The sequence below is a fragment of the Cynocephalus volans genome, chromosome X (assembly GCF_027409185.1).
Source record: "Cynocephalus volans isolate mCynVol1 chromosome X, mCynVol1.pri, whole genome shotgun sequence".
NCBI classification, from domain to species: domain Eukaryota; kingdom Metazoa; phylum Chordata; class Mammalia; order Dermoptera; family Cynocephalidae; genus Cynocephalus; species Cynocephalus volans.
This window is the reverse complement of record NC_084478.1, coordinates 71,639,859-71,652,797: the sequence shown is the minus strand read 5'-3', so window position 1 is coordinate 71,652,797 and position 12,939 is coordinate 71,639,859. Positions and strand designations below refer to the sequence as shown.

At 51.9% G+C, this 12,939-nt stretch overlaps 1 protein-coding gene across 1 annotated transcript; it reads right to left on the bottom strand.

Annotated features, from left to right (window-relative positions):
- Positions 1-3,997: 3,997 nt before the first annotated feature.
- On the bottom strand, positions 3,998-9,539 carry KCND1 (potassium voltage-gated channel subfamily D member 1). The gene is made up of 6 exons (XM_063084320.1): positions 8,419-9,539; positions 6,587-6,749; positions 6,402-6,485; positions 6,206-6,304; positions 5,677-5,927; positions 3,998-4,223 (listed from the first exon to the last, which is right to left on the bottom strand). The coding sequence occupies exons 1-6, from the start codon at positions 9,537-9,539 to the stop codon at positions 3,998-4,000; spliced, it is 1,944 nt and encodes a 647-aa protein (XP_062940390.1).
- Between the last annotated feature and the right edge of the window lie 3,400 nt (positions 9,540-12,939).

Here is a 12,939-nt window from a genome sequence, read left to right as displayed (position 1 = left end):
CCCACCTACCGATCCTCTTCCGGCGGTGAGGTGGGCGCTGCTTCACCCTGGCAACAGGCGGAGTTCTGCTGTGATTGGTTAAGAGACGCAGTCACTCAAGTTGACAGGCCAACCTTGAGACATACACGCACCGTGGGGACTGTGGATGTTTGGGAAACAGACACGCCTTCTCTGGCACCAGCGCACTCTCGCCCTCGCGTTGACCTCCCCTCCCCTGTGGCTAGTGCGCAGGCGCGGCACAGCCTTTTTTCCAAAACCGAGTTTGCTTGGCTCGAGCGAAATGTTTATGAACCAGCTCTGTCACCAGCAGGCGTCTCGCACTAGGGTTGGTAAAATCCCTGCTATTAGCGGCAGGAGAGCTACAAGCTAATCGTAGCTTCATTCCTGTCTGAGTGATCTTTGGCAAGTCGTTTAACACCCACCCCACCCACTATTTCTACTTCTCTGTAAAATGGCAATGATAATTCCAACTTAAGGATCAAAGATGCTTGTAAAGGGCCTGGTGCTGTGCCTGGCACATAGTAAGTGCTCAATAAATGAGTCTGCATGGTGGTGCAGTGGAAGGATCCCAGGCTTTGGAGTCAGGAAGACCTCAGTTCCAGGCCCAGATGGACCAGTAACAACTGTATGACCTTGACCAAGTCATTGTGTCTCTTTTGAGATTACTCAGATATAAAATGGGAATGATAATGCCTGCCCAGACTGCCTCAGGAATAGTTATAGAGTTCAGGCCGACCCCGTGGCTCACTCGGGAGAGTGCGGCGCTGGGAGCGCAGGAGCGCTCCTGCCGCGGGTTCGGATCCTATATAGGGATGGCCGGTTCGCTCACTGGGTGAGCACGGTCACAAAAAAAAAAAAAAAAAAGGAATAGTTATGGAGTTCAAATGAGCTAATGAACCAAGAAGGTGTTGTGAGAGGTGAGGGCTCACTGCCAGTCTTGGGAGCCAAGCCATACAACAGGTTGACTAAGAGACCATCGGAAAGCTTTTCTGAGTGCCCCCGAACCTTCCCCCTTCAGATGTTGACCCTAGTTAAAATTCTTCCCTGAAAAGCCTCAGTAATAAACGGGCTCTACTGTTGTTTTCTGTTCATGAGACTTTATAGGAGAAAACTCACGTTTACTGGGCCTGTTGTGTTCACAGCTTTGTACCGATTGCCTATGCACATTATCACGTTGAATCTTCTCATGATTGTCTCACTCCAGACCCATGTATCCTACTGGATATTTGTCCAGCACTACATACCTAAACTGGACTCATGATAATAATTATAACGAACCTTCACCGAGTTCTTAACTGTGTGTCTGGCACTGTGCTCTAACAGCTTTGATGTTCCCTTTGACAGTGTAAGAGTACCCCCATCCAGCCATTGCCCAAGCCCAAAACATGGAAGTCAACCTTGACTGCTCCCTCTTCTTCCTCAACTCCCACTTGCCTGTCAATTTCAAGTCTTGCCAATTCTACCTTCGAAATCTCTTGACTCTCCAATTCTACTGCCACTACCACTTTGGTCTAAGCCACCATCACCTACCAACTGTACTACCATAAAAGCCTCCTCACTGCTCTTCCTCCCTCCAGGACTGTTTCTCTACAGTCCACTCTCCACAGCCAGAATGATCCTTCTGAAAAACAAACCTCATCATGACTTTCCTGTTTCTAAGCCTTCAGATGTCCCCATTATCCTTAGGATGAAGTTCGAAATTCGTATCACAGTTTCCAAGGTCTTTTGTGATCTGGCCTACCTCTCCATCTGTCCTCTCCTCATAGCCTCACACTCTCCTCCCTAGCCACACTGAACTACTTTCAGTTCCCCAAAGGCTAAGCTTACTCTCTAACCTCCATATCACTCCACATGCTGTTCCTTCTGTCTAAAATATTTTCATCCTTTCACCTTTTTTTTTTTTCCTGGCAGCTGGCTGATACAGGGATCAAACCCTGGACCCTGGTGTTATCAGCACCACCCTCTAACCAGTTGAGTTGACCAGCCAGCCCCCGTTCACCTTTTGCCTGGTTGACTCCAACTCATTGCTTATGTGTTGGCCAGATTAGGTTTTCCTGCCATCTGCATGCTTCCACAGTCCGCTGACCTTAGTTCTACCACACTATGTTGTAATTGCTTAACTGTCTGCCTTCCATGCTCAACTCTGTACATCAGAGTCAATGTCTGCTCTGCCCATCTTTGTATCCCTAGGGCTAACACATAATGGGCAACTAATAAAATTTGGTGAATAAATGAATTATCTCTCTTTCACAGGTTAACAACAGAAGGTAAGTGATTCTCTCACCCAGGGATTGGAAACCAGGTCAATCTGAATCCAAGATCTGTTTTCTCAGTGCTCGACAGAGCTCAGTCACACACTAGCCTAGCATAGCCAGTAGCCCACAAGAGAGAATGTAGGGGACAGCCACAAGGAAGGGGAATTCGCCAAAATGAAAGATGCTTTTATTAGGATTGAATTCAGTTGTTTGCTGTCAGGAAGCCTGGGCTTAAGTCTCCTCTAACCAACCACATACTGCTCTGGGTCTTGGTTTCCCCATATGTGAATGAGGGAGCTGGAGCAGACGATGTTAAAGAGGAATGTCTCAAGACCCCCTAGCCTGCTTTACTGGCCATAGATTCGACTCTTCAAACCATCAGTTCTAGAGCCGCATCTTCCAGAGTACATCACCAACCATCTACCTGTCATACCTTTACCCCACTACAGCCCTTCTACTAGTTGAAAGGAATTCAAATGAGTGTTTTAGACCCCCCAGCCCAACCCAGCCCCCAAACCCACAGAGCCAGGAGGTACTCAGTCCTCATCTCTCCTCTCAGGTTTTATTGACTGATGGAAATGACAGCTTTATCAGCCGCTAGCTCCATGGGGACAGTGCTGGGGACAGGGAACCTGAGATGATGCCAGATTTCAGCCTGAGAGCAGAGTTACAGAAGGTGACCCAAGAGAGAGAAGAGAGAGGAGTATGTGAAAAGGAGTTGTGGGGTAAGAGAAAGAGATAAAGAAGTTCATCCTGCCTCATACAACTCCCAGAGTTCAGGAACAATCCAGACCTCAACCCATGTCACTTCTGGACTCCTGCGTAGGAACATGGAATCAGCCCCTGATCTCGAAACACAGCTAAGCTCTTGTTGGCTGCCAGTCTCTTATCTCAGCCAGTCCAGACTCCAGCCCAACCCAGGAAGGAAGCAAACCAGAGGAGAGGAGTGAAGGAATCATAGAGGTGGCTCCTCTGATGAGGGCAGATGTAAATGCTGCAGAAAACTGGTCAGAGGCTTTGCATAATGTCATGGCAGCAGCTGCTATTGCTAGAGTTTGCTGGGGGCCCAGCAGGGGACAGGGTTACAGGGACCCATTTTCAGCAGCCAGGGAAGGAGGTGGTGGTTTTGTGCTATCTGTGTGTGTTGGGAGAGGCAGGTTGACCCCTCAGCCAAGGCCTGGGGGTGGCAGGTCACTGCTAAGGCCACAGCCCCTGAAGCCTGTGGTTGCATTCCAAGCTTTGGAATCTGAGAATTGTTGAGCCTGGTGGAGGGTGGGGACGTCTCCTAGAGGCCAATTCAGAGGTGAGGGTTCTCTTCTCTGAACCCCCAAACCTCCATGGCCCAGCCAGAGGGAAGAGGAAATTTCAACTCTCATTCTCAGGCCAGAGCTCAGATGTCAAATGGGAGCTTTAACTATCTCTGAGGGCCTGAGGGGAGGAGCATGCAGGAGGCCAGCTGGAGGAGAGGGGCCAGTCCCAGTGTACTGGGGCAAGAAGGTTGGGGGCCTGCGGAAGCCCAGTGTTTCAGCTCCTGCCAGGAAAATTGTCTGGAGTGGGGGAAGTTTCCCATTCCCTGGCTACTTCCCCACCACGTGGGCCATTCCATGAAACTCCATTGCATAGTTCTTGGTGGGGGGCAGAAGGGGGTCCCCTCGCCTGCCCCTCTCTGCCTCCCCAAAATATGGCTTTGGAAAGGAGTCCCCAAGAATGAAGAGGGCCCACCGAATGGGCAGGCCCGCCCCTCACAGGGAAGAGATCTTGACAGTCTCAGGGAGGACGCAAGGGGTACCCAGCCTGGAGTTCCTGAGAGTGCTGCTGACCCTGCCGCCGCCACCAGGGGAGGAAGGTTGGCTTTCCTCTGGGGTGTTGGCAGGAGGGGTAGGGATACTGATAATGGCAGCCACGAAGTCCCGGCTGTCGCAGTTCAAGTCAAGGCTGTCATGGGGCTTGGCATTGAGGCTTGAGCGGCTGTGGACAAGGGTGGGGAAGATAGAAGGCTCTTAAAAAGTCATCTGAATACTCGCCACAGTAATCATGACATTTATTGAACACCTACTGGGTCCCTGGCACTGTGCTAAGTGCTTCCCCTTCATCCTCAATAATGAGGAAGGGCTCTGGAGTCAGATAGTCCTGGGTTCAAATCCTCATCCCACTTTAACCACTCTAAACCTCTCTTTCCTCTCATGTGTAGCAGGAGAATAATACAGTTGGCCCTTCGTATCTGCGGGTTCCATATCCACAAATTCAACCATGGATGGAAAATATTCAAAAAATAAATAATACAGTGTAACAACGATTTACATAGTATTTACATTGTATTAGGTATCATAAGTAATCTAGAGATGATTTAAGATATACAGGAGGATGTGCGTAGGTTATATGCAAATACTATGCCATTTTATATCATGGACTTGAGCATATGTGGATTTCAGTAGCCGAGGGAGGTCCTGGAATCAATTCCCCCATGGATACCGAGGGACGACTGCATTTCCTACCTCATAGGGTTGTTGAAGAGATTAAGTGACATAATAAATGACACAAGTGCTCAGAGAGGTGCCTGGAACATAGTGAGCACACACACAAAAATGTTCTCTTTTGGTTACTCCTAACAATGCCAAAATCCTTACAAGACTCTACAGTAGGATCTGCACAGTTGGGTCCTCATTCCTTTTTTTTTCTTTTTTGGCAGCTGGCTGGTAAGGGGATCCAAACGCTTGACCTTGATGTTATAACACCACACTCTGCCAACTGAGCTCACCAGCCAGCACAGATCTTCATTCTCTTCTAACTTTACCTCCTACCACTCTCCCCCTCGCTCACTCCACTCCGCCCACAGTAGCCTCCTTGCTGTGTCTCTAACATGCAGACCCACATCTGCCTCAGGCCTTTGCACAGGTTGTTCACTCTGCCTAGAAAGCTCTTACTCTACTTATCTGCACAGCTTCTTCTCTCACCTCCTTCAGTTCTCCACTCAGATGCCAACTCAGTAAAGCCTTCCCTGACCTCACTATTAAAACTGCATCATCTATTAAAATTGCTCTACACTCTCTATCCCCCATCCCTGATTTATTTTTCTCTTTGGTGCTTATAGCTGTTTGACATGATACATAACCTGTGTATTTATTAACCTGATGTCTTATCCCACCAAGTTTCCAAAGGTCAGGGATTTCTGTCTGTTCTGTTCACTGCTACATCCAAAGTGCCTAAAACTGTTCCTAACATACAGTAGGTGCTCAATAAATATCTGGCAAAAGAGCAAATAAAGAATGAGGAATTCCAGACAAGATAAGCCCAAGCTCCCAGCATGGAGGAGTTTGGGTTCAAGCTTGACTTGCTAGGCCTGGAGTCATGAAACCTCAGGGCCATTGGTCCAAGCTCTGAGCTTCCCCAGGTGTGGCCAGCAGATGGGAGGGGTGCTTACCTCTGAGGGGCAGGGCTTCTCCGCAGCCCTGCTAGTGTGTCCAGCTCCTGCATGCTGCCACGGCTAACCGAGGCAGTGGAGTTGGCTAGGCGGATGGCACGGCGCTTGCCCCTGCGAGGGCAGCAAGAAGATAGAAGGCTGCCGGGTCCCATCTGCTGGGAGGACACAGAGGTGCTGCGGCTGGTGCGTCCACCCAGCGAGACAGCTCCCAGGGCCTCGCTGAAGGTTAGCTCGTCTGTGAACTCATGACACTGTGGGCAGAAGGGAGGCAGGGTCACAGGGCACCCCATGGGAGCTGATCCCATCCCCGGTCCTTTTGCTCAGGCTGTTCCCTCCTTTCTGGAAGTCACTTTCTCTTCCCTTCCCTTCCCTTGCCCACCCTTCAAGGCCTAGCTCTGTTGTGGCCTCTTCCAGGAAGCCCTGTGTGATTTCCCCAATTAGTAGTAAGCCTTCCATCCAAGGGAGGAAGCTGATTTGGCAGCAGAGGGACCACCTTCATTCTGCCATGCCACCTCCCATTAGGCCTCACCGTTGTCTTCTCTAGACAATGCAGCAAGTGGTGATGTTGCTGCTCGAAAGCAGAACGGTTCCTGACACACAGCACCTGTTCCTCCCCACTGCCACTGTCCTAGAGTGGACGGAGCAGAGACATGAGGTCAGCACCTTCCTTGTCATCACCTCCCCATTATTGCTAACCCGAAACACCAGTCTGGGCCCCTACCCACCTCGAGGCCCCCATTCTGTTTGTACTGCAGGAAGGCATTGGTGGTGCCACTCTTTGCCAGCCGGATCCTTGCCAAGCGTACCTTCTATGAGAGAAGAGGAGATAAAGGGTGAGTTGGGCAAGTCCAAGAGTAGACTGGTTTGGGGTGTGGGGAATAGAAGGCTCTCAGATGGGAGGTGCTATTACCTGCTGTGCTCGGCGCTTGTCAGCGCGCTGGTTCTGGTGGTAGATGCGGCTAAAGTTGGACACAATGACTGGCACAGGCAGAGCGATGACCAAGACGCCACTGAGTGAGCAGATGGACCCAAAAATCTTGCCAGCAATGGTGCTGGGCACCATGTCTCCGTAGCTGGGGCGGGAGGAGGTAGACCGAGGTCAGGAAAAGTGCCCACTCACCTCTTAGCCCCCAATTCCATCCCATCCAACCCCAACTTGCTCTGTGACCCTGGCCAGGCACTCAAATTCTCTGAGCCTCAGTTTCTTGCTTTGCAAAATGGGGAGAATGACCTCTCTGGCAACCAGTGGGGGTCAAATGAGAAATGGGCCTGGCCCTCAGCCCCTACCAGCTGCTGCCCCCATCTGAGCTGCACACCGGGCATCTGGGTCAGCTGGAAATCTATTAATACCAAGCAGAGGAGGGAATGGGGAAGTCACAGGCAGAAAAAATAGCCTCCTGGGGAGAGAGTCCCATGACCACAGGCCAGCCCAGGGGCTCCGAGGCCCGGGAGGAGTGTTCTGTTGGTTTTGCCTGCCTCTGTTTTACCTTCTCTAGGTAGGTTCCCTTCTTATTATCCCAGGAGAAGCCTTGAAACTGTTCTCACATGAAAAAATAGGAGGGAGCCTTGAACTCCTTCCCATGGAGATGGAGCAGAGTCAACCTTACTAACTTTTTTCACAGAGAGGGAAACCGAAGCTCAGGGAGGTTCCCTACCTGACTTGTCCAAGATCTACAGCATACTTTTGTTCTAACCACAGGACCAATCATAACCCCTCCAAAGAAACACAGCCTCTGCAGTCTTCAGCCTCTAGGCTTTTGCTTAGGCTGTGCCCTAGGGTGGCTCTTCCTTATTTCTGTGTTTTGACTCATTTTATGCATTCAGGACTCTGCTCAAAAGTCTCTCCAACTTTGTGAGACATGGGCAACCATCCACCCTCACAGGGTTGTGGTGAGGACTGAATAGGATAAAAGGCATCAAAATACCCAGTGCCAACCCATTGTCTATCTGATCCTGAACCTCCAACCAGAATTAATTTGTACTCCTTAGAAACCTCAAGTCAATTTTTCTGTACCTCTATTAAGGCACTGGGCAAGCCCAATTCATTCAGTCATTCAAAAGATACTGAGCACCAACTGTATACCTAATCCCAGTGGTGGAAACTTAGAGAAGGATCACAGCACCTGCTTTAGACAACGTCTTTAAGAAGATCATGAGTTTGGTGATTCCATTTGATAACTTTATCCTAACTCTATTTCCTGTCAGGGATTGGCAGTAAAATAATAATAATAATAATAATAATAATAATAATAATGCTGAAAATATCTTATTTTGGGAAACATCAAGGAATCACAAAGCCACAGAGGTAGTGCACCACACAGCAGATAATTCTAGAAGGTTGGGAGCCATGGGACCTCAAAATGGAAAAAGGGATGATAGCCAATACCTATGTATCCTGCACTAAAAACATTCAGGGATCTTTCACAACTATGATGTCATTGAATCCTTTCTAGATGAAGGGACCATCATTTCCCATTTTGTAGAGGAGGAAACTGAAGCCCTGAGAAAATAGAAAGAGAGCAGGTAAGACAATCCTAGAACCCAAGCCTCCTATCCTGGAAAATCAAGGCATTGTCAGAGCTGAGAGGGATTTGAAGATTAAGTCCAAGTTCCTCAGTTTTTGCAGATGAGCAAACTGAGGCTCAAAAAGAAAGAGATCATTTATCTAACCTTCTTAATTTTACAGAAAGGGTGAGTGTAATTGACTGATCAGGCAGCTCCCAACACAGGGTCTGCACTCACCCAAGAGTGGTCATGGTGACAATGGTATACCAGAAGGCTGCAGGGATGCTGGTAAAGTTGGTCTTGTTTGTGCCCTTCTCAGCATAGAACATGACAGTAGCGAAGATGATGATGGCCATGGTGAGGGAAAAAAGGAGAAAACCCAGTTCAGAGGCACAGCTCTTGAGTGTGTAACCCAGAATCCGCAAGCCCTGTGAGTGTCTGGAGAACTTGAAGATGCGGAACACCCGGAACACACGCAGGGTGACGAAGGCGCCTGAGACATCGTCGTTCTTGGTCACGAAAAGCCCAATGTAGTAGGGCAGGATGGCCACCACATCGATGAGGCTCATGACACTCCGCAGGAAGCGGCAACGGCTTGGGGCAGCAAACAGCCGCAGGAGGTATTCACCCGTGAAGATGAGCACGCAGGCCGTGTCCATGCAGAAAAAGGCCTGAGGGAAGCGGTCGCCACAAGGCTGCTCTTTCGGGGGCCTCCGCGCAGAGCCACGGCAGGGGATGGTCTCGACCACGTTGGCGATGACCGACACGGCAATAAAAAAGCCGGTCACGTAGTAGAAAACCAGGGCCGCGGTGCTCGTGTGTGGGTTCTCGAAGGCCCGCCAGAGCCGCTGTCTCAGGGAGCTGCCCGCCGGCAGGGCTGGCCCGTCCCCAGCCTGCTCAGCCTCCTCATCCTCAGCCAGGCGCTCGGCATTCTCCTTCTTGCGGTCCCGGTACTCCTCCAGGCAGCAGTCACCGACGAGCTCGGGGACCAGGCCGTAGAAGGCCAGTTCTTCGTCGAAGGCCTGGATGCACTCCTGCCGCGGGCAGTGCAGCCTGCCTGTGCGGTAGAAGTTCAGCACGTGGCGGAACATGTCTGGGTCGCGATCGAAGAAGTACTCGCCCGAGTCGGCGTCGTAGAAGAATTCCTTCTCAGAGCTGCCCAGCAGAGTGTCCGGGTAGCGGTCCAGCGTGTTCTTCCAGGTCTCAAAGCGCCGTCCACTCACGTTCACCACCAGAACTTCATCCCCTCGAGATGCCTTCACCCCCGGTGCTGGGGGCAGGGGCTGCTGGGCCAGGGGCAGCCAGCCCACTGCAGCGGCCCGGGCAAAAGGCAGCCAGGTAGCCACACCTGCAGCCATCCTGCGCTCCCCAGGCCCACGCAGACTTGGGTGGGTGGGGGGTGTTTAGGAGAATGTGGCTGCCTCCAGGATGGTAGGGGCTTGGAGAGGCCCTGGGCCACCCGGACAAGGAAACTGGGGTTGTCTAGAGAGGCCAAGAGGAACCAGGAGGAGGAACTAGAGAGATGGGCAAGAGCTTGGGGAGCATTTAGAGGGTCTAGGAGGGGACTGGGCTATGGTGGGAGGGACTGAGAAGGGGCGAGGGAACAAGAAGAGGAGCATAAAAGGGATGTCCACAGGGGCCAAGAAAGATCTCAGGGAGTGCTTAGAGAGATTGAGATGATTCTAGAGGGGTCAGCATGTGCCTGAAAGATGTCTGGGGGGTATCTAAAGGGGCCAAGAAACACGTGGGGAGTTGTCCACACTCTCAAGAGTTCTCAGGAAAGGAAGAAGGGCCTAGAAGCCCTTAGTGGAGTTGGAGAGGAGATTGGGGCATTGAGAGGGATTGAAACAGGACCAGAGATGCTTGAAAGAGGCTGAGAGTATCTGGAAGGGAGGAGTTCTAGAGGGGCCGAGAAACGTGAGGAGGGTTGTCCACACCCTCAAGATTTCTGGGGGAAAGATAAGGGGATTGGAGCCCCCTCATGGATCTAGAAAGGGGGCTGGTGCATCTAGGGGGGTGGCTGGAGAGCCAGGAGGCTGTAAAGAGGCTGAAAGGTATCTTGGGAGTGCCTAGAGTTGCCAAGAATAGCCTGGGGGCGGGGGTGGGGGGGGAGAGTGCTGTCTACAAAACTCTACCGTTCAGGGGAAGGAAGGAGAGGCAAGGGCCCCCTAGTGGGGCTGGAGAAGGGAGTGGGGTAGTGAAAGGGGTAGGTATGGGGCTGGGTTATTTTTTAAGAGGCTGAGGGATATCTGGGGGAGGGGTATCTGGAGAGACTGAGCAAGCTTGGCCCACACTCTCAAGAGTTCTGCGGGGAGGAAAAGGGGGTTTGGGGAATCCCCAGGGGCTGGGACTCAATTGGAAGGAAGTTGGGCATAGCCCAAGAGCACTCAGGGTATCTAAAAAGATGAAGGGGGTTTCCCCCGAAAATGGGCTGGAGAGGTGGGTGGGGTATTGAGAGGGAGTTGGGTGTGTTTCCAGGAAGGGGGGCTGCTGGTCCTTGCAGAAGGCTGGTGGGGGAGGCCAGGAGAAGGCTGGTTCCCACCGTTGGGGGCAGGCCTGGGGAAACCACACCCCAAGGGGCTGGCGGTGTGTGCTGGGCAGCAGCAATACCAGTAGCAGCAGCGGCAGCACAAGGAGAGAGAAGAGAAGCAGCAGCTACAGCCAGGCCTAGGAGAGAAGGCGGCACAGGCAGGGGGAGGCGGCTGGGTCCCTGGAAGGAGGATCTGAAAGGATAAGGTCCAGTGGGACCCCTGGGGATTGTCCCAGGGTGGGCTAGGGCATGGGGGCTGGCCCAGAGGATAAGTACAGTGCTACTGGTGGCCCCCTCCCCCTCCCCATAGGGTCGTCCTCACCTGTGTCCACACTGCAGCAGCAGCAACAGCAGTGGGGCTGGGGGTACCAAACACCGGAGCTCCCGGCCCCTCTGCAGAGCTGCCTGAGTTCTCCTCCTCCTCTAGCTCTCTCTCCCCGCCCCTCCGAGCTTGCCGGGAGATGGAGAGAGAGGCAGGGAGGGGCCTCATGGCTCCCAGAGCCCCCTCCCCTAGGACAGCCTGAGAGGGACCCTGGGGAGACTCCGCCTCCTACAAAGCTGGTTGGGCCTCAGTCGCGTCATCTGGAAAATGGGGGTGGCAGGGAGCTTTGCCAATTCTCCCCACCTCCTTCCTGGACTCCCCCCTCTTCCTGCCCAGCTCCTACCCCCTTTGCCCCCAGGGGCCCCCACCCCCACCCGCCTGAATCAGCAGCACTTAGCAGATCCGATCGATAGGCGTCCGTTAATGGCCCCAGAGCGGAGTGCCATGGGGAATGATGCAGCGCAGTGTCCCCTCCCTGCCCCCCAGGCTGTGGAAGGGCAGAGGCAGCTGGGGGTGGGGGTAATTGGTGGGTGGTGTTTCTCTAGATGGCCAGGCCTCCAAAGCTGCCCCCCAGGAAGGGAGGTGTGGGTTAGAGCCCCAGTTCTAACCAAGATTTCTGCTGCAGTACTGGAGCACATGTCTTCCTCTCTGGTTTTGGATGTGAAATGCAGGGTAAGGGGAGTGCAGATGGGGACAACCCAGGTCCCGCACCCCCGTCAGGTTCTCTGCCAGGCAGACCCCACTTGGAGGGGGCAGTCTCCTTTATCTGTCCACATCCAGCAGCCTCATATCTCACTTCCTCCCCTAGAGGGCTCTGCTCCTGGGTGGCAGGAGCACTGAGTAGGGAGTGCCTCTTGCACATATGGTGGGTTCAAAGCCCAGCTTTGCCACTGACTTGCTATGTCCTTGAGCAAGTGACTTGCATTGTTTCCTCAGTTGTCAGATGGAGAAAGTTCTCCCCACTTGATGGTGTCATTTGGAGTATTAGATGAAGTGGTGGGAAAGGAGAAGGCATGGGGCAGAGCACACAAAGGATGCCTAATCTTAAGTAACTAAAAGTATGTGGTGATGGGGGAGCAGTGGCAAGGCTAAGTCTAGCCTTTCAATCGATTTATCTGCCCATGTAATCCTTCATTTGCTCACTTATCACACTCCTGATTTGTCCATTTCTCCACCCCTCCACCCATACATCCATCCATTCCTCCACCCACCCATCTGTCGCCCATTTAGTCATTAATCCACCTATCCACTCACTCATCCATTTGTACATTCACCCAATCCAACTAACCATTCACCAATCTATCCATATGTATCAATCATCTATCCATCTACCTGTCCATCCATCCATCATTATTCACCCGCTTCACCCTTCCCATTCATTCGCTCATCTATCCATACATTCCCCTATCCCTCTGTTGATTTACTCCTGACCTATCCATAAATCCATCCACCTATGTATCTAGTTAATCCACCTATCCATTTGTCCATACACCTGTATATCCATCTACCCATTTATTCATCCAACCACCTATCCAATCCATGTCCATTTATTTCCCAACCTACCCGTCATCAATCCATGCAAACTTCCACTTATTTATCCATCAGTCCACCCAACCACTTATCCATCCTCCCATGTATCCACTCAGGTACATCCATGACCCAAATACATCCACCCAAATACATATCTGCAAATATTTCTGCTCCACTCAGTTTGACGGGTTGGTTATCAGTAAATGGAGACAGGCTGGGTGAGGGTGGGGTAAGGAGAGTAAAGTTGCAGCCAGAGGCCACCCTCCCCACGCCAAAGACCTCTCTCTTCATTCCAATGGTGTGACCTCCCCACCCCCAGCACATCCCTCCTGGTCGAAAAGAATGAGACCAGTCAGTGGGTGGGCCTATCTGGCCA

What these genes read in the sequence shown, in the direction of transcription:
- KCND1 (XM_063084320.1), bottom strand. Translation starts at nt 9,539, where the DNA reads ATGGCTGCAGGTGTGGCTACCTGGCTGCCTTTTGCCCGGGCCGCTGCA. An exon ending in AACAGAATGGGGGCCTCGAG is followed by an intron (nt 6,305 to 6,401) that starts GTGGGTAGGGGC and finishes CGTCCACTCTAG; the next exon opens with GACAGTGGCAGTGGGGAGGA. An exon ending in ATTGTCTAGAGAAGACAACG is followed by an intron (nt 5,928 to 6,205) that starts GTGAGGCCTAAT and finishes TTCTGCCCACAG; the next exon opens with TGTCATGAGTTCACAGACGA.